Source organism: Pholis gunnellus, assembly GCF_910591455.1.
Source record: "Pholis gunnellus genome assembly, chromosome: 9".
Classification (NCBI taxonomy): domain Eukaryota; kingdom Metazoa; phylum Chordata; class Actinopteri; order Perciformes; family Pholidae; genus Pholis; species Pholis gunnellus.
This window is the reverse complement of record NC_136535.1, coordinates 6527268-6548365: the sequence shown is the minus strand read 5'-3', so window position 1 is coordinate 6548365 and position 21098 is coordinate 6527268. Positions and strand designations below refer to the sequence as shown.

Sequence of the window (21098 nt, the reverse complement as noted above, 5' to 3'; positions counted from 1 at the left end):
ACAACAGATGTAGATATTTTAAAATGTGTTTAATATCGATGTGTATGTGTGTGTATACACATTTTTTTCAAAAGTCAATAATTGTATCCTAAATGAATACAGAAATACAGCAATTTTACTAGAATCTTCACACAACAGGCCATAGTTTGCATTATATACCTTTGTCAGGACAGACATTGGAGCAATAAATAATCTGACTTACCAAAACCACAAATCAAAAAACTATTTTACCCAAATGTACAAAAGATATTTTCTCAATTGCCACATTGTTTCAAAAACATCCTTGGACGTAGGAAACCTTTTTGTATTTAGGAATTATAAATGACTAACAAGCTACAGACTGTATGTTACCTACTGATTTGCTCTTTTCCTCCACCATTAATGCCCCATAGCCTGACAGTTTTATCGGGGTATCTATAAAACATTTTTTGTTTTTTTAAAACTCAAATGTAATCTTCTCGAATAATCATTGGAATTTCAAATGAGCTCTGATCTGTAGTTACTGTCATCGTGACCAGATGCTAAGCCGTTTCTTGTCCTTTTGTTCGAGGCGACATTGATATGGGAATAAGAGGCAACAGTTGGAAAGTAATGTGATATAGCACCGAGGGAACGCTCCTATATTTACTATAAGATGGTCATACATTTTTCACGCAGCTTCTTTTGTCAGGTGTGGCTGCATGTGTTTTTGAAACTAGACTGCTGTAAGGCTTGACTCATGTCTATCATGGAAACTCTGGCTGATTAAATGTACTAGAGTCTAGATAACCTCCTCTGCGTTGGTGCATCTCATCATGACGTCAAGTTCACAAAGGTGGTAGGAAAAAAAAGGACAGTGTGGAGGACTGAAGGGAAGTTTGACGTCTCTAGGAAAACCCCCCTGTAGGCTTCAATGGATGACAAGCAAAGAATCCCAACTGCTTTCGCAAGGCACTTCTAATTAACAAGTAGATCTTGTTCAGTGGTCAAAAGTAGAAGTCAGTGGTGATACAATGCAGCTCCCACAAATTCATAATCATATTTAGAAGTGTGTTGGAAAGAACTATGCAAGCTCAGCCAAGCATCTGATGATAACTCAAGTCTGTGAGGGTAAGAAAACGAATAAATCATGCCCGTCTGGAATGACTCCACTCCTCTGTGCTCACACTTCTCACCTCCGCCCGTTAACTGATCCTGTGGCTAATTGTTTAGAGCGTGCGTGGTTTAGTTGCCAGTTGCCGGTAACGTAGCCCTGGGGATTGAATGTCGGTGCTCTTACGAAGTCACCTGGTGAGAACGCACTCCGTCATTTTCTGTCGCCGGTTTACTGGCTCGTGCTGAGTGAATGAGCCGTTACAAGATCTTGAAAGGAGCATTATCTTCAGAAGATGCACATTAAAAAGGAGCTTTATGTTTGAAATGAAACAAGATATGCAGTATCTTAAAAAAGCGGTCATGTTTATTAAAAAACAAAAAAAACACTTGTCGGTTATATGTACTGCAGCTGTATACAACACTCAAAGATCATTACTGTTATGGATGAACCCAGGTGCTTTGGTGCTCCCTCTGTCCACACTGTAAAGCACTCAAAGTCCTCTGCCACCTCCCCATCCCCAACATTACTGCACTAAAGGCTGCATTCAATAGTCATCATGTGCCTTGACAGTTACAGGTGAATGATACGCTTACTGCAGTATTTACACACAACACCCAATCCCGCTGATGACTCGGTCGTACCATTTAACACATCCAACTCCTCCATTTTCTACACAGCAGTTACTTTTTATGAAGGTGACACATGAAGCAGTCATGGCAGTTTCTATAAAAAAAAAAATCATATTCAGCCGTAAACATTAAGACTTCAGGACTGTATAAAAAGTATTTGATTTTGTATTGATCGTGACATTAACATTTAGCGTGTTGGCCTTATAATAAAAGACACTAAGAACATCGTTTTCTTTGCCTTTTTGTTTTGAAACATGATTAAAGGAGATTTCCTCTCCAAAGTCCTTTTTGTGGATTTTCAGTCTCTGAAAAGCCGAAGTCGGAGATACCTCACAGTAAAGGCGAAATCAAACACATCCTTCATTACGGAGTCTCCTTGTTCCCTTGAGCTCTTTTCCTCAGTGCACCCTCAGTTTGGTTTGGCGCGCCGGTTTGAGACTCAAGTCATTTTCCTCTTCGATCGTCATTCATACATAGTCTTTCCTTTCCAACCCTGGGCCACCTGCGGACCGTGAGGCAGAGTAAGCCATTCGCGAAGGGTTGTACCTGGTCTCACGCGGCGGGCAGGAGCAGCAGAGCAGTGCGCCGCCAAGAATCAGGAGGGCAGCCCCTGCCCAGCCGATGTACAGCGCGGCCCCCAGCTCCCTCCGCTGAGCGTCGGTAAGCAAAGGGTTGTAGAAGTCCCTGATTATAGTGTTGGCCGACCAGGAGACGGGAATGAGCTGCATGACCCCGGCAACGATGAAGACGACCCCGGAGATGATCATCACCTTGGACTTGGACGCCTCGTCGTCAATGCAGTTGGTGCACTTGGCCCCGGCGATGGCGATAAGCACTGCCAGGATGGCTAACAGGATGGAGATGACGGTGAGGGCACGGGCAGCCTGGAGGTCCTGGGAGAGGGCCAGCATGGAGTCGTAGACCTTACACTGCATCTGGCCCGTGCTCTGGACCACGCAGGTCATCCACAGGCCCTCCCAGATGATCTGAGCGGTCACGATGTTGCTGCCGATGAAGGCCGTCACCCTCCACATGGGGAGGGCGCACGCCAAAATGGCAATAATCCATCCCAAAATGCACAGGGCGATGCCTATCAACTCCAGCCCTACAGACATAGTGAAACGTCTTCCTCTTCTGCTGCTGAATGTGTGTCACACCTGAGAGGAGATCACAGAAAACAGAAATCAACCAGAGACCCAACTAGTAATTAAGTTAATTTCAGGCCTCTCATCTGTGAGTGTGTGATGTTCTGTTGCCTCAGCTTCACCAGTATCCTTTATAAGGCAGATCAGGTGGAGGGGAGGAGTCCTTGAAGGAGTTGACATCACCAAAGGGGGAGGAAGGACCTGGACACGCTCTGCTATCGGCTTACATGGCCAGCTTCACAATGGGCCTGGCCACAAAGAGGCCTTTCACAGCTGAAAGGGCATGCAACTGCTGCATGTGTTATTACAACCAAAGAAACAGTTCCAAGTGGGATTAAGGCTTAATGTATGACTCAAAATAAAAGTAGTCTATTTGATTTCATGGAGAGATGCAAGAAAAAAAAAGACTGATTCATCCTTTGTTGTAAAACACTTTTTTTTGTCATCATGCTGACAAGGCAATGCATTCAATGATCACTGAAAAAGTCTTGAGTAACTCGTAGATCACTTCCTCAAAATTAGTCCAGATTGTCTCTGCAGGTCTGATGATGATGCTTTAAAAGAAAATGGCTAATCAATGAAGAATGCCTGACCTGCGTTCACCAGTGACAGCCTCCTAACCTTTTTATCATCAATGTAGAGACAACCTTGCATCTCCAAAACGCCAGCATTTCAGGACGTAAAAAGAAACATCTTGCTTTCAGCTTGCAGTTTATTTTAGAAAGCAAAGAAAGAGGTAATAAAAAGCTGTCATACGACCAATAGGGCCAGACCACAACATTTATATTTAGATGCAGGAAGCTGAGGGCGTCTCTGTTCTGAACTGTCTGTTACTAGCGAAGCTCTAGGGCCAAAAAAAACTAATATTTGGAGTCATGAAACGTTAACGTTGGGTCACTATCTGCACAAAAAATTCTGAACGCTCTGAGAAACAACTCTGTTCTGTTGGCGGCCGCATATGCTTTCTCCGCACTGGGGACGATTGAAAAAAGACACTGGGGCTCCAAAAAAAAAAATGCTGTTTGGACACTGAACCCTTTAAACTACAGGGATCCTTCAGTTTAAGGCTCACCTTTAAGTTGGAGTTACGAGGCTTTCACCTGACGACAGTGTTATGTTTGATGGGCCTTAATGACTCTGCAGAATGCCCTTGAAATTCTTCGGGGCTGGGACTGTCTCCCTAGAAATCCCCCCCCCCCCCCCCCCCCCCCCCCCCCCCCACCCCCCCCGTGTTGACAGTCTCTCCCCCTCTGACATGAAACGGATCCATTGTTTGGGAAGGCAGCTCAGATAGTTGAGTGTGGGGAAGCTGACAAAGTAGAGGTTCTTGTTATCATAAAGCCAACAGACATGTGGGAGACAGCCAGGTGGGTGCTGTGATAGAGACTCCCAGTCCGGTATGCAGTGTGCATGGAGTCAGACATTTTTCTTACCTGTTTATATATAACATATCTTATCTAACCTACTTTTTTTTAATGGGCTGTTCCAATTTCTCTATGGGTTTCCGTTATGTTATGAAAAGTACAGCCAAATATACGACCTACAAAGACCTGAAGACCCATTGAAATGTATGCAAAGGACACACTGTATACTGTGTGGTAGTGGTTCTCAAGTGCTCAACTCACCTACCAGATCGCACTAGAATTCACGGCATTAAAACATAGTTTTGCTGATATTTTCGCTGAAGGGTGATTTATATTTTATGATTTTTCCCAAACTTTGAAATTCCCAATGTTTCACCCTCTCAGCAAAAAATAATTGCTGTAAGTTTAAATGATCAAGACAACTTAAGTTAAAAAAAAAACAAGGCCTTTTTAATGAAAAAAAGTAACATTTTAGACAAAACATTTCAGATGAATCGATTTACAAACTCAACAATCATTGTCATCATGTATAAAACAAACAAGGCGCACCACATCACTAACAGAGAGTTCAGTGCTTCCAGCAGCCTCCAAGTCACACACAAAATATTTAACACAGGAAAACAAGTCTGATGTGGGCTCCGTTCTAAAGAGCAAACATTATATGGTGGCATGAATATCGGGAGTTTTCTCCATCTCAACGTGAAGAAATATATGCTGTAAGAAAAACAACCGTCCTCTCCAGCTCTCTGAGCAGTCTTTCCCACGATGGCTACGGTGTGAGAAAAGAGCAGGTGCGAGCTCAGACATAGTCTCTCCTATCGTAGCCACTTGGGGCGAGCGACCTAGTTTGTTGGGAGTACATCATCTTTGATGGCGGCCCGTACCTTTTCTCGGGTTGCGTGGGGCAACTGGAGCAGAGAATGCCCCCCCCAATGAGCAGAAATGCGGCTGCAGCCCAGCCCAGGTACAGAGCCGCACCGATCTCCCTCTTCTGTGCCTCGGGTATGATCGGACTGTAGAACTCAATGATGATGGTGTGGGCGGACCACGACACCGGAATCATCTGGGTCACGGAAGCCAGGATGAAGGCCACCCCGGCGGCTATCATCACGCGAGCCTTGGCCGACTCGTCGTCCACACAGTTGGTGCATTTCGCCCCCATCATGGCCACCATTAGTCCCACGATGCCCACCAAGATGGAGATGATGGTGAGGGCGCGGGCGGCCTGGAGATCTGCGCTTAGAGCCAACATGGAGTCGTGGATTTTACACTGCATCTGACCCGTGCTCTGGACCACGCAGTTCATCCAGATGCCTTCCCAGGTGGTCTGCGCCGTGACGATGTTCACCCCAATGAAGGCCGACACTCTCCACATGGGCAAGGCGCAGGACGCGATGGCCGAGATCCATCCCAGGACAGCCAGAAGCACTCCGAGTATCTCCAGTCCCACTGACGGCATGTCTGAACTCTGGTGTGAGTCAAAGTGCTCAGAGGTCGTCAGGAGTAGATTGAATGAGTATTCTCAGGAGCGCTGATTGCTCATATAAGCAGCAGGCTTCTTCAGCGCAGAAGGTGGAGTCATTTGGTTATAGGCCAGTTCAAATCGTCTTCTGTCCCACCTTGTTTGAGTGTACAAAAAACAAAACAGCCTTGGTATGTGAACGGCGTCAGCTTAATCATTCACCCTCCTCGCCCCGGTAGCTCTCCCCCACATTTGGGTGAGGGGAGAGTAAACAGAGGGCCTGTATCTCATGTGGAGTAGTTAAAGAATAACAGACACGGGAAAGAAAGAACGGAGGATGAATGATTGAAAGTGGAAGGCACATTATCAACTCCGGTTGCTTTTCTCATTCTGCTCCTCTACGACAAATGAGTCCGTTAAGAATTCTAAATTGATTGCTGTCAAAAAATATTGCATCATTTTATGGTTTGTGTTATTACCAGCGCATGTTGTACAAAGGGGTTGTGAACCACAGAGAGACATGCTGGACATGGGTAGAAAGGGTTTAAATGGATCAGGTTAGTTCTTTGGAAACCAGTGGGAGTACTCTGGTTATCTGGAGAGTGTTTTTGTAACTGTCCGGTGGGAGCCTCTGTATGCTTCCAATGAATTTGATAAAACCATCATTCCAAGTTCTGTGGAAGCTCTGCGTGTTTCCATTTACTGTAACAATCATCATTTAACGGCTTAAGAACTGAATTTATTTATTTTTCCAACTGCGAGTGTCCGGGAGAAATAAGAAAACTAAAACTGATTTCATAGGACTCTAGATGATGTAATTTCTCCCCACGTAAAACCGATCTTAAAATAATTTAATCTGAAAACCACAAGATGATAAAATATTGCGTAAGGAGGTTGGGAGTGAGTGCTGCCCCGTGATGCTAAAACCAACTTTCCCCAGCTGCCTTAGGTTATCATGGGGAGTTAATAACGGAGACCAAGTGCAGGAACTGCACTGCAAACAAGACAAAAGCCCTCGAAACATGTGGAAGGCACACAGGAAAATCATTTATGGACAGCAGATGTATTTATTTTAGGACATAGACATTTTTTTTTTAGAGATGATTCTAGAGAGTGGGCCAGACAATTGTCTGTGTGCGTTTGCACAAGGGTGTGTGTGTGTGTGGGGGGGGGGGGGGGGGGGGCGTCTTATCAGTGTCCTTGCTCTGAAGGTCGCTGTGCATCATGGGATTCAACCTCCATTTAACTTTTGCACCTGCCACCGAAAACGACCCTCCTCCATGCACACTCAGACCCCCAGAAGTCTGACCAGGACCCCTCATCGCACTCTTTTAAGTCTACAAAAAAGAAAGAGACTGAAAATGAAGACATGCTGCTCTACGAGTGTGATGTGGTGACTAGTAAAAGATATTACTTTGCTTTTGAACGCAGCATGCATTTGATGATTGTGCAAAATCCCTACATTATTTCAGAAGTGCCTGATGGTTACTTGAGATCAAGAAGGAAACTTGGGCCGGCAGGGATCAAACATTCCTTACACCTTACGCCTTAGTTGTACAGCTGATGTCAGCTTCTCGCCAACAAGATCATGTTTGTGGTTGTTTTTCAGTGGCACTGCTAGGAAGTGGGGGCTGGTGGGAGATATTCCAGCTTGTCTAAACTTCTGACCGGGCCGTTGACTCTCCCGTAACACATGACTGGGCTCAGTAGCACAATCCTGCCAGCAGGGTCTGTGGTCACTCAGGGAGTTTTAAGGGTATTTAGAAGCCTATCTTCTTAGATCATTAACCTCATTGCTCAAGACAAAGCAAGTTAAGAAAGCAAGAAATGATTTCAACATTTATCTTTTCTTTCTTGTTCTTTTATTGCTTGTGTATTGCCTATAAATCAGGAGTGCTGAATTGCCATGCAAGCTTGTATAGCTGCTTTAGTATGTTCTAAAACAGTTGAAAGGAGCTGAACAAGACAAGTAGGTTTTCTCCTTTTGGTTGGATTTGAGGTGACCCTGAATGTGTTTGTCTACAACAAATCCAAAGTGACTTTTCCGATCAGTAACTTCTTTTGTTTTGTCATTTATTTCTACCTTCTTCAAGATTTCTGTTGACTCTTTGAGAGTTTCGAGGCACTTTCACTACAGTGAATCCCACCTGGGGACTTAAGCAAACAGTCGGAAGGCGTCTAATCAATAGGGTCTTTGTGGCTCAGTTACAGTGCAGGTTACATACCCTTGCAGAAGGAGACTTTTATCTCCGACTCGGTTTCGCTCTCGCAAATGGCGGACGGGCTACAATGGAGGGGAAGCATAAGGTGCTCCTCTGAAACAAGCCAACCATTGTTGCTTCTCCTCCATTTGCATTGAAAGAAAATACCTAATTTTAGCGTGCGACCTCTTATCGGTCACTGTGCTGAACTCTACAGCTGGCATCTGGCCCTGTTTGTGCATACTAAAGGACTCATGCAGGCAGAGTTGTCATGTTACTAATGTTAATTTAACAGTCAAGTTCTTACTCTGAGGCATGAAAGTGCAGAGTTACAAAGTTTGTTTTCACCACGAAGACTTGAAAATGATCACATTCTTCAAAAAGCTTTGTTCTTTTGTTTGTAACCTTGTATCAAACTTGCTTTAATCAGAAGTAAATTGCATAGACATTGTATTTGTTTAAGATAAGACACCATCTTAATGTCTTAAAACCTACAGGTAAAATAATGTATTAAACGCAATATAAGATGCCCACCACTACAGAAACACCCCATGAAACATGCATCAGTGATTCAAAGTTAATGTCCAAGCCCACGATGCTGCATTAACTTCAATGCCACCAAACATCCGCCTGCTGTGCACACATTTGCTGCAACGCCGCTCACCGCATCTTCATCCGCGCCCACGTGTCGCATGTTCATACATAGTCTCTTCTGGGGTATCCGTTCACTGACATGATCTTGACCGCCGAGTAGTCCGCCGCCCGGGCGGGCCCGGAGCCGCCGCCACCGCCCGGTGCCGTGGTCGCCGTGGGTGGGCAGGAGCAACAGAGCAGGCCTCCCCCGAGTATGAGGAGGCAGGAGGAAGCCCAGCCAAAATACAGAGCGTTTCCAAACTCCCTCTTCCCCGTCTCCTGCAGCAGCGGGTCGTAGAAGCCCAGGACGATGGCGTGCGCCGTCCAGGACACGGCCACCAGCAGCAGCAGTCCGGCCACCGCGAAGGTCACTCCGGCGGTCACCACGAGCCGCGGCTTGCTGCTCACGTCGCGGCTGCAGTTGGTGCACTTGGCGCCGGCCACCGACAGTCCGATGCCCACGATGCACAGCACCATGGAGACGATGACCAGAGCGCGAGCTGCTTGCAGGTCCACCGGCAGCCCCAGCATGGAGTCGTGCACCCTGCAGTGCATCTGGCCCGTGCTCTGCACTGAGCAGTTCATCCACAAGCCTTCCCAGATCACCTGGGAGATGACGATGTTCTGACCGATGTAGGCGGCCACCCGCCACATGGGCAGGCCGCAGGCCACCATCACCCCCAGCCAGCCGGCCACGGCCAGGATCATCCCGAGGAGCTCCAAGCCTGCGGAGTACATAGTCGGAGCTGGGGATGAAGAAGGAGCTGAACAAGACTCTTTTTCCAGGGCTCTGTGGGATAGAAGGCCCCTCTGTGTCCGCAGGCTCAAACCTCCAGAGATGAAGGCGATATCGGATCTCTTGGCTCAACGTCCTATAAGACTTTTTTAGTGAGAGGGAGAAACAGATTCTACCTTCTTTATACAGCTTAGACGACTGAAGGTGGAGTCAGCTTAAGGTGGCATCGTGTTTACCTTCAAACTGCACTCGCAAATGGGAATAGTTTCACATTTTTTCAACTGGAATTGTTGTCACATGGGAAAAGCATCAGTATTCTTTCTGAAAATATATTTAATAAGTACTTGTAGAGACTTTGACGCCAGTAAAGCATCATATATTACGGATTCTGGAGGATAATGTTGTTTTTACAGAAGAATTGCTAACAGCAACCATTTAGTCTGTTCTGATTATACTATATAAAGATGCTTGTACCAGCATTCACTAAAGTCTTTTAAATGTGAGTTATCTGTGTATGTGACATGCGACAACCTTGAGGAACATTGCTGAATCACTATCTGAATGAGATCCCTGTTAAAAAATAAATAAATGCAACAATGCCGGGCCCTGTTTTTGGCTGGTCAGATACATAATCCCTCCTGGGGAAAAAAAAACCACACTGGGTTTAAGTTAACCGGCGTCATTGTCAGTGGGCATGTTCCAGGCGTTTTCAAATGCAGGATACATGATTAAATATAAAAAATAAAAGAAATACACTGAGAATATCATCCCGAAAGATTTATTACCGAACATGAAGCAGATGATACCATAAATACATACCCGGGGCTCAATGGTGGGTCTGTGTAGCTAATCCTCCCTTATATGTTCATTTTTGGGGGGTAACCTCGGAGAATAGAGAGTATATTTAGTTTAAAAAATAAATAAATATGTATTTTTCTTAACAAATGCTGTGATGTATTTTTATGAGTCAGCATCATCCTTTTTGTCCCATTTGCTGAACACCAAATGAATGAAAGAATACCTGAACAGGTGGGACTATCAGAGTCTCGTTGTTCAACAGACAGCGAAGGTCGTTGAGGTCGGCTGACAGTCGAGCTCTGCGTCATTACAGGCTTTCCTCTAATTAACAGAGGTCACCTGGGGTCAACGGTCATGAGTATCTCTCTTATCTTGTGGTTAACCCCCTCCCCAGACACGCATGCACACACACACACACCCCTCCCACACAAACACACACACACCTGACAGGAATCTTTGCATCCGCACCATTGTTACTGGCAAAGGGATTTTCATTATTGCGCAACAGTAGGAAGAATAAGCTTTTTCTAGAACACATGTTCGGATTTCCTCCATCAGCTTTTGAGTATTTTCGATTGGTTCAGAGAAAAAAAAAAACTTTGAAAAACTTCATTTTCCTTACTGGTAATCCAGTTTTAAAGTTGAGAGGAAATGCAAAAAGGCCTTTTTTTTACCCTTTCATATCCCTGGTCAAAATTGTGCACCTAATTAACAATATATATTAAAAAAACTCAGTATGTGTGTGTGTGTGGAGCCACAGTCTGTAGCTCTATATGGCACTACCTCCTAAGCCCGCCCACTATTTAGCGGCCCAATCAAATGCGATTTGAATCCCTCCTGTAATCAGGCGGCAACCTCCGGTTCTGCCAAGTGAAGCCGATGAGCAAGTGTCTTAAAACCTGCATTCTCTCTACTGACCACCAGGGGGCGACTCCTCTGGTTGTATAGAAGTCTATGAGAAAATGACTCTACTTCTCTCTTGATTTATTCCCTCAGTAAACATTGTAAACATGAGTTTATGGTCTCAATCTCTAGTTTCAAGTCTTCTTTAACAGCATGATGTTTATTTAGTAAATTATGGTCCATTTAGAGTCAAATAGACCATAAAGCAGGATATGCTTTAGGGCGGGCTTGCTGTGATTGACGGGTCGCTGCCGCTACCAGAGCCGTATACGGCGTCTCTACGTCACTCCTCCGCATTCCAAAAATGGTCACTTCTGTTCATGGTTGTAACTCTACACTGCTCAAATATTCCGTTTCACTGAGGAATACGTCACATTACAAAAGCTGAAGACAATCTTAAGTTTTGTTTCAGTGGGACTTTAAAGACTTGACGTCCCCTATAGATTATAAGTCACACGTGATGTTCACATATGTTCAGTACAGCACGTACATGCATGCCCATTAACACCCTTTAATAACTATTCCATGTCAGGTATAACCAAGAGACAAATAGAGCAAGAACTTGTTTAGAGGAATCCTGAAAAAGTACAAAGAGGGAGGTTAAAACATTTGCTCAGATGATAGAGGTCAGAAAGGACGCATAGATCCTGGAGACTGTAACTGTGCATGTGCATTATACAGTAAGTTTATGTTTTAACAGGCAGAGGAGCCACTGTTGCATTCTCTCTGTGTTGTGTTAACTGTTTGACTGGTTTTGCGGAAAACACCCTTCAATAGGATCTAAGCTGTTTAGTTGCTGTGATAGTGGATGCATTTCTGAACAGCAGATCTTTATAAAAAACTGTTTTTTTTTTAATTTGTAGACTTTCATTAGTTGCCTTGCGTAGAGCACTTTGTAACTTGGGTTTTGAAAAGTGCTTCATTAATTGTTTCTGGTTAAAGAGTGTGATTTTTATTGTATTTTTTTTATTTCATACAAGACAGCTTTCTGATGCCTTATCAAATTGTATTGTTTTTTCCCTCAACTAAGTTTGTTGTATCATCTGGTTCTAATTTGCATCCGTCTCTGTGCAAGGAGTGTTCAACGCCAGAGCTTCCAAGACACACAAACGTTTGATTCTTGGAACTCCCTAACGGCCAACAGCGTGCAGCCATGTAGATCGCCAGATAAAGACGGATAAAACCAGTTACAGCTCGGTCCGTAACAGCAGACGTGATTGGCTGATGCATCCAGGAAGCCACTCGGTGGAGGGCGAGACAGTGCTGTGTTTTTTAATCTCCATGCGGCGTCACACCTGCTCAACACCCTGGTTAACAAGTTTCCCACATTGTATCTAAATACACAAGGATGCAAATACCCCGGCATAAGCCATAAAACAGAACTGATACTAAACCGCTAGTCACCATTATGCAACAAATAATCCACATGACGAGCAAGTGGTGTGTAGTTACTCTGTAACGTGCAAAAAATGACTCTAAATGAGTCTGAGGCAAGAAGTGTATGTGTTGCTATGGACAATCAATGACTAGTTTTAAAACACACGCTGGCCAAACAATACCTCGCTCAATCTGACGCACAGACACTGATTCACATCTTAGTTTGGTCTTGTCTCGACTTTTGCAATCCTCATTTCACTCAGATTAGACTTTTGAATCCTATTCTGAGGTTCCAGGTTCCTTGATTTGCGTATGAAGCCGTGTGTTGTTCTGTGCAGTAGGTCTGCATAGACATTACCTCTGAGTAACCACTCTTCATCCGCACCAAACACGGCCATAATTTAGTTTAGTTCGACATGTTTTCTTTTCTCTGCAGGTGCAGCTGCTTGGAAATATACATGTCGTCACTTGCACAGAGCAACCTGCAGAACGTTCACCTGTCATGGGAACGGGAGCGAGTCCGACCGGTTTCCACGAGGCACCGCCGTCTGCTGTCGGTTGTTGTTGCTTCACAGGCAGCTTTCCTTTACACCAACTACCATCAGATTATTACTTTGAGACTAATTCTGTCTACATTCACAGTCGGTTCACTTTCTTTTCTTTAGATTTTGTTTGTTTATTTCATCATTACATCGTCACAGTACATATGATTTAAGCCCAGACTTGAAAGAACATGTATTTGGAAGTGAATTAATACAAAAGTAAGGAAGCAAAAGTTGTTCCTGTGTTTCATTAAAAAGCTAATAGCGCTCTAATCCTCGTCTCTGACGGTGAATACAGAAGAGGAACTGAACGGTTCCCCAGGCCAAAATACAAACCTTCAGTCACTCCCTAGAATCTATAGTAGACCTGCACGGCAGCTGTCGCCTGTGGCTTTTATTAGCCCACGTTACATTTACACTACCTGTTGTTCAGACAAACTTCAGATGTGATCTGCAGCACGAGTCCTACGTCACCAACATAAAATGGACCAGAGTGTACATTTACTTTGATACTGTACTTAAGAACAGTTCTGATGAACTTGTTCCATTTCATGCCATTTTAAACGTGTCTGACAGCTTCCGTTGCTTTACACATCACAGTTTTTCATCATCTTCCTGTCCAGTGAAAAGCTTGTATCTCCAGATGTGTTGATGTGGAATGTTCGTGATGGACTGAAGGACAAAGTGTTCCTTTATGTGTTGAGGAAATTCTAAATAAACTCTTTAAAAGAGAGAGAGAGAGAGACTTTAGAGTATGTTACAAACACATCTTATATTCTATTTATAGACGATGCATTGCTGTAAATTCAACTAACCAACATGATATAAAGGAGTTAAAAACATCTACAGCACTAAAATGCATCATACACATGAATCCAGCAGTAATATGAATCCCCAAACATCACGTATAACAGTAAAACACTGACGGGGAACATTTTACAGGTCAATGAATACTTTAAATAAGGTTTTGAATGCAGGACTTTTGATTATAGAGTATTTTCAGTCTGGAATGGATATTTTCTTGGGTCAACATCTCGTCTCTTGAAGTCTTCAGGCTCGTGTTTCGGTCATGTGATCACGTGTCATGCCCCGCATGAGTCACTGAGGATCCCACAACCTCACTCACCGTGCTTCAGACACTCGGTGAAACTGTGACTGGTACCTGGACAACAATGGCCTCGGGGCTCACTTTGATGACATCACACGCCAAATACGGACACGGTCCACCCCCTCAGACACACACACACACACACATGTTCTTCCTGCTCTGACACATGAAACTGCGTCCTTCTTTTTTTTTTTAAACCCAAACAATGTAACCAGGGATAATTTTCATTACATCACAAAACACTAAATATAAATACTAAATCCCGTCATCGTGTTTCATGTTTGGTACGGTGTAGTAACAATGAGCTTCAAATACTACTGCTTAAAATACCACATCTTAGCATGTACTATCCACTCTAAATACACATACATTCACTTGTGATTTAGCTCTGTTGCATTTACACCACCAACATCATCTTTACTTTAATAAGTTTATGATTTTTGGGTTAGGGTTTAATATGATATAAAAGTCCTGTTCTGTCCAGAGTCTCTTTAGATTTGACTCTGTCAGCAGTATTGCCAGTTTATCCCTTTTACACAAAAGATTTGCACAACAAGTAGAATCCATAACTCCACCACGCTAAACTAGTTTCTCTGTTATCCGACCCAAAATATCAAAGATGACTAGCTCAACTCATAGATAACAGAGTATTCAGCTAACTCCAAACAACAAATACAAGGAAAGGTCCAGTTTTAAATGTCCAGCCAATCTGCCAATGACTGAAGACAGAAGTCTGTTTTTGGTGACAAGATTCACCAAAAACAAAGCTCTGTTTTAAAAGCGTCTATTCATCTGACTTTTTTCTCTGCCCTGACTGTACCACGGATAGCTGAAATAACGGAAGCGGCCAAATGAGGAACTGAGAGTCTACAGTCAGAATACAAACCCACAGTCTGTCTATCCCGACTTCTGTTTTTGCTTGTGTGTGTGTGTGTGTGTGTGTGTGTGGCTCACATTAGCCCATATCTGACTTGCACACATTTCATCACAGCTGAATGAAGACACCTGAACACTTGTTTGAACTGCAGGCTGATGTTGCCTTTTTTTATTTATTTGTTTTACTTTGCATTGATATTCATACTGACTCAGCCAGTTTTGACTGAAGGGTTGGACGGCTGGGCGCCAAAGGCAGCCGTTACCCGTGATGTCTGGGCTTGCCTCGAACGACCTGCTGACACTTGTCACTCTGGCTCCCTCTGGCACTTTCTCACGGCTGCTGGAGTCCTTTCACCCGCTGCTGCAGACTTGTGCACTGCGCAAAGTTGCCTCGATGGAGGAACTCAAGCACTTTGTTCATTCGTTTTCTGGCACCAAACACGTATTCCACGCCCTTAACATTTCAAAAACCCAATTTTGCATAAGCAGCTGCATTGGGCATGAGTTTATTTTACCATCAGTCTGATTTGAAAATATGTTCACTCCTCAGCGGAGGCAGTGCATTTGTAGGTGTGCTGAAGTTGCTGCATGTTGACGATGTGCGAATGTTTCAAAGACACGAGACTATAATCTCACCCCGAAACCATCTCTCCTCAGATTCCTAATTGTGGAAATTCCTCCCTGCCTCCCTGTGTGTGGAACCCAATCTCCATAGCCAGGCCCCGAGTAGCTCGAATGATCCTACCTCGGATAAAGTAGAGGCATTATGGTCCTAACGGCAGTTTTGGCCCTTAAACACTGCCTCCATTCATTTCTGAAACAATCTGATTCTCTCTCCACTCTCTACCTCTCTTTGCCCCCCTCTCACCGTTGCCTTCTTTTGCAACAGTGTGTCAACAGGAATCACTTGGCGTGGTGTCTGCCGTTCCCCCCCCAAACATCTGCCTCCTGATATCCTCTCACTGCTGTGGCAAAGCTGTCGATAAATCAAGTGGGACTCCGGGACTGCAGAGCGCACCGACGGGAGGAGGCTCGCAACCCTTCGGCCTTTAAGGACTGACATCACTGCAAGGTCGGCTTTATTCTCTTGTTTCTTTTCACCCACTGCACATGCTCATATCAAGCACCGTGGACAATTGTTTTGTTTTCCCTTTTTAATGGAATAATGATGATGTATATGTCTTTGTTTTCTACTCATTACCAAAGTGTTCTCATGGGCCAACGATGCTCTTCTGTTACTCATCTGTGCGAGTGAGCCTGTTTAAATCAGTGTAGGATCCAACATGTACTTGATTCTTATGCATTTCTACAATAAATGTGTTTTTTGGGGTATTAGGACTGATTAATAAGAGGATAGTCAGAGCATTTAGCCAACCCAGCTGAATTTTGTAGTTCATAGTTAATCAAAGTCAGTTATTTATTATGGACAGAAATGTACAATATGCTGCGTTTCTGTGACGTTCAGCGGTAATAAAATAGCTGCAGTAGAGACTAATCTAGTCATATTCACAACAGCGGACTTTATTAAATCCTGTGTACCAAATATTTAATCATAAGACTAATTCATTAAATATTAAAATAAGTTTTATGCTGTTGCATACTTATTCTGACATACATATTCACTTGTGCAATTTTCAGTGTGTGCGATTGGGCGACTGTGGTCGTTTGTGTATTCCAATCAGTTTGAGACAAAAGGTGGAATACACAAAGGACGGGTACGACTTCGCTGAGTGTACTGACATCAGGGGGTCAAATGTTTGATGAAAAGCCAGAAAAGTCTGAGAACATCTTTGCTGTGGCTCAAGTTCTCAAACACCTGCTCCCGAAAAGTATCATTTTTAGATCTAGGGTAACATTTGGGGCCTACTTGGAACTCAAGAGTGCAAAGTCTTCAAAGGGGAGGGTAGTATTACCACAGTACATAACAGAAAACTTGAAAAAAAAAAGCAACCTGATGGCGTCTTTGTGGGTGCGGCTGATGGTATTTTCCAGCTAAACCGATCTCAATACGTGTGAGTCACAGTGTTGTGTTCCACCTGCAATGATTATCAGACTGAGACGAAAACTGACATGATGACACATGCCCATGGGGGGGTGTAGTTGTCACCTCACAGCTCCATTCGACAATGTGTGTGTTTGAATTTGAAGCCCCTCCCGACTTAAGCGTATAAAAGACCCACTCCGGCCTCACCCAGGCATTTACTCTTGGGGATCTCTCGAGCAAGACTTCACTGACTTCCAGAGACACTTTTGGACCATTTTTCCTTTCTTTTGTTTGGGACGACTTAGCGACAAGCTTCCTTGAGGAGACATGGTATCTGCCGGCTTTCAGATCCTGGGCACCGCCCTGTGCATTATCGGCTGGATCGGAGCGATCATCGTCTGCGCCCTCCCCATGTGGAAGGTGACGGCGTTCATCGGCCAGAGCATAGTCACCGCTCAAACCACCTGGGAGGGCATCTGGATGACCTGCGTGGTCCAGAGCACAGGCCAGATGCAGTGCAAGGTCTACGACTCCATGCTCGCCCTCTCCTCGGACCTCCAGGCCGCCCGCGCCCTCATCATCATCGCCATCATGCTCGGCGTCGTAGGCATCCTCCTCTCCCTCGCGGGGGGCAAGTGCACCAACTGTGTGGAAGATGAGGCGTCCAAAGCCAAGATCGGCATAGCGTCCGGCGTGGCCTTCATCCTCACCGGCATTCTGTGCCTCATCCCTGTGTGCTGGACTGCACACACCATTATTCAGAACTTCTACAACCCGATAATGATGGGCTCTCAGAAGAGGGAGCTCGGAGCTGCGCTCTTCATCGGCTGGGGGGCCGCAGGCCTCCTCATCCTGGGTGGTGCGCTCCTCTGTGCCAACTGCCCTCCCAAGGATACCTACTCCGCCAAATACTCTGCTGCCCGTCCAAACGCGCCCAAGGACTTTGTTTGAGGGAGAAAGAGCCAGAGAGACTGGGGAGAGAGAAAAAAAGGACTTGAGTCAAATGCTTTGTGGTCCGTGAAATGGATTCATGTTGCATTTCAATTTCACAGGGATTTTATTGTGCTCACAGTTTAGTTTGATACGTTCATGTTGACTTACAGCACTTCAAGGTTTGTCTCATCAGTGCCAAGAAGAGGAGATGTGCACCGCGCCCCAAACCACGTGGACTGAGTGATACACGCTTCATCAGTGGGAGTGAAACACATGTATGCATCTTTAGATATGTTGGATCCGCGGTTAACTTGCTTTGATTTTTTTTATTTCATCCATTTGTGCCATTTTATTTCAAAATGTGTATTATATGTGACTGTCTGAAACTGTAAATAAAGATTTTTTTTACCAACACAAATGTGATCGTGCTTTGTTTTGTTCTTTCACATTTTTTGAACATGTCATTAAAACGACTCAATCAAAAGGTGAAACGGAGGCTTCAAAATGACACCGCGCTCCGGTATAGTAACTAAAAACTGTGAAATTGAAAAAGGTAATACTAAAATTCTACATATTACCACGTTGTCACTAAAATAAATCTTAAGTACAGAGTAAAATAAAACCCTAATTCACTACCCTTTCTGTAGTGTAAGTAGACAAAAGACGTGTAAAAAAACAACTAAACTGGTTTGAGACAACTTTATAATACAACATACTCATGTAAAGCAACAAAATACACTCTAATTTAGGACAACCCTGTATTAGACATCATCAACATTAATCAGGTCAGACTTTTTGTACTGTCCTCATGAATTATGAGACGCAGGTTAACTTTTTCTTTTTTTTTTTTTTACAGGAAATTTGTGTCTAATGTCTGAGTCATTACCAGTGCAACACTGCCCCTTGCTGTAAAAAAAAAGAAAAAAATAACACATCCAGCAGTTTCACACACTTGTGAAAACTGTTTCACAATACTTGCACCTGCACATCTCTTAAACATAGAACAAAAACGTGAATCCATAACAGAGGTTGGATCCAGTTCTCCTCTTGAACATGTTGGGTATATACAGTACATTACAGTCATTTTAGCTTTTTAAATGTATACGACATTTACTGTACAGACTCCATTTCTAGGAAGAAGTGGGCTAGTTACTCATGTGTTGCGTTACTGTAATTAAACTGTTGTGAATGTGTGAAATTAGAAGAAGCCTCATTTGTCAATATTCCTTAATTGTATGTGATCATGGCGAAACTTTAAACTTTGTCAATTAGAGAATAAAGGGTTTGTGGATGAGGACATCTTTCTTTTGTCTGCCCTTGAAGCTTTGTTTTCAGGCAGGTCAGCGCTACTAAAGGTCACCGGGTCTCTGTTTGTGTGTAAACTCCTCTTAGCCAATAGGAGCTGAGGACTGTGGTATCACATACTCTCACGCCTGTGTCCTCTTCTTCTCAGACAACAACCTATAAATACGAGCTCGCATCGTCCCACCCGTCTCTCTTCTTGGACTTTTTAAAGAGCGAGGAACAAAGCCAGGCATAATGGTCTCTCAGGGGATTCAGATCATCGGCATATCGATGGCCGTGGTCGGCTGGTTCATGGTCATCGTGGTGTGCGTCCTGCCCATGTGGAGGGTCACCGCTTTCATCGGGGCCAACATCATCACGGCGCAGACCATCTGGCAGGGCATGTGGATGAACTGCGTGGTGCAGAGCACGGGCCAGATGCAGTGCAAGGTGTACGACTCCATGCTGGCGCTGTCCCGGGACCTGCAGGCCGCCCGCGCCATGGTCATCCTCTCCATCCTGACGGGGGTCGTCGGGGTGATCATGTCCATCGCCGGCGGGAAATGCACCAACTGCATCGAGGACGAGCGATCCAAGGCGAAGGCCTGCATCCTGGCTGGCGTCTTGTTCATCGTCTCGGGTCTGCTCTGTCTCATTCCGGTCTCCTGGTCCGCCAACACCATCATCACCAACTTCTACAACCCGCTGCTGGTCGATGGGCAGCGGTACGAGCTGGGGGCGGCGCTGTACATCGGCTGGGCGGCCGGCGCACTGCTGCTCATCGGAGGCGGGCTGATGTGTTGGAACTGCCCGCCCAAACACGATTACCCCCGCTACACGCCCAAGTTCATACCCGTGAAGTCGGTCTCCACATCAAGAGAATACGTGTGAGATGGGCAGCGCTTCCCTACATGGACTTTTTCGCGGGAATTGCAACCGAGAGAAATGATTTCAAAGTAAAAACGTATATTCGCCGGCAGTGTAAATGTAGCTTAAAAATCCCACGCTTGCCACAGGCTGAAACCTGAGCTTTGATTGCTGTTAGCGGGTGCGTCAAAGTGACCTTTCTCACAGCGGACATTTTGTCTTAGTCAAGCGAGTGTAGCCGACAGCATAAACAATGACTGCACCCTGTTTAGTCGTGCTCTTGGTTTACCGTCGCACCGCGATAGACGGGATCATCAATGCTGTCTTCTGCAATGAGAGAAAATGTTTGCTGTGACAACAGTCCGTCTAACACCCGAAACAGGAAATGAGCTTCTGTTCATGCCTCAGTCTGACATTTCAAAATAGACGAGCCTTTTAAAGAACGCTTGAATCCACGTTGTGTTGTGGCTGGTTGATGAGTAACTCGGATTTGAATCATGATCATAATGAATCTGTGTAAATATTTAGTCATATTGTTGTAAAGATTTCTCAGTGTAATTCTCTTTATTGTCGTTCTGATGGTAACATCTCAACAAATAAAAGAGGCAGAAATACTTCATGCACGCGTCTAGTGTCAGTAATATGTAAACATTTTAGGTAAAGGAGGATCTGTTATATCTCTATTTTACTATATTTCTACGTTTGTATCTGTTGTTCTTGTCATTTTCACACAGCTTGTGTCTCTGGATCTTGTAATATTGTGTTCCTGTAAATAAACTCTATACTAACTGGATGATCACTGTTTACTTACCTCTGAGAAACGTGAAGCATGTAACAGCATTATGATGAATAAAGAGGGAAGAGGTAGAATAATCAACATGACGGGGTAAGCTGAGGAGATGACTAAGCACCAATGCAGAGGACATGAAAAAACCCGAGTGTGTAAGGAGTTCCTGCTGTGATGTAGTCCCCCTGGAGAAAGTGATGGAAGATAAATCACCTCCTTAAACAATGCAGTTTGAAGTGATTTGGGGTTCAGGTTCAAGACTGCCATCGCCTCTGGGGGTCAATTTGTCTCCTGCGGGCTGTTGGACAGCATCCGGATGATGACATGACATGTTTATGGCTTGTGATCCGTCTCCTCTTAGGAAAACATGTTTTCAGCCACCTGTTCTTTAAAG

The 21098-nt window shown here is 44.5% G+C and overlaps 5 protein-coding genes across 5 annotated transcripts; 2 read left to right on the top strand and 3 right to left on the bottom strand.

Annotated features, from left to right (window-relative positions):
* Nucleotides 1-2171: 2171 nt before the first annotated feature.
* Nucleotides 2172-2819, bottom strand: LOC306700919 (claudin-3-like; the record flags this gene model as incomplete). Its single annotated transcript, XM_079166066.1, has 1 exon — nucleotides 2172-2819. One exon carries the CDS (start codon nucleotides 2817-2819, stop codon nucleotides 2172-2174), a length of 648 nt encoding a protein of 215 aa, XP_079022192.1.
* A 1839-nt stretch (nucleotides 2820-4658) lies between these two features.
* LOC306700918 (claudin-3-like) lies at nucleotides 4659-5811 on the bottom strand. The gene has a single exon (XM_079166065.1). It carries the CDS (start codon nucleotides 5670-5672, stop codon nucleotides 5013-5015), a length of 660 nt encoding a protein of 219 aa, XP_079022191.1. The 5' UTR covers nucleotides 5673-5811; the 3' UTR covers nucleotides 4659-5012.
* A 2761-nt stretch (nucleotides 5812-8572) lies between these two features.
* LOC306700917 (claudin-4) lies at nucleotides 8573-9247 on the bottom strand (the record flags this gene model as incomplete). The annotated part of the gene is made up of 1 exon (XM_079166064.1): nucleotides 8573-9247. The coding sequence occupies one exon, from the start codon at nucleotides 9245-9247 to the stop codon at nucleotides 8573-8575; it is 675 nt and encodes a 224-aa protein (XP_079022190.1).
* A 6310-nt stretch (nucleotides 9248-15557) lies between these two features.
* Nucleotides 15558-20680, top strand: LOC306700985 (claudin-4-like). Its single transcript, XM_079166170.1, has 2 exons — nucleotides 15558-15921; nucleotides 19220-20680. The coding sequence occupies exon 2, from the start codon at nucleotides 19306-19308 to the stop codon at nucleotides 19939-19941; it is 636 nt and encodes a 211-aa protein (XP_079022296.1). The 5' UTR covers nucleotides 15558-15921; nucleotides 19220-19305; the 3' UTR covers nucleotides 19942-20680.
* cldna (claudin a) lies at nucleotides 17035-18184 on the top strand. Its single transcript, XM_079165967.1, has one exon. It carries the CDS (start codon nucleotides 17161-17163, stop codon nucleotides 17782-17784), a length of 624 nt encoding a protein of 207 aa, XP_079022093.1. The 5' UTR covers nucleotides 17035-17160; the 3' UTR covers nucleotides 17785-18184.
* Nucleotides 20681-21098: the final 418 nt, after the last annotated feature.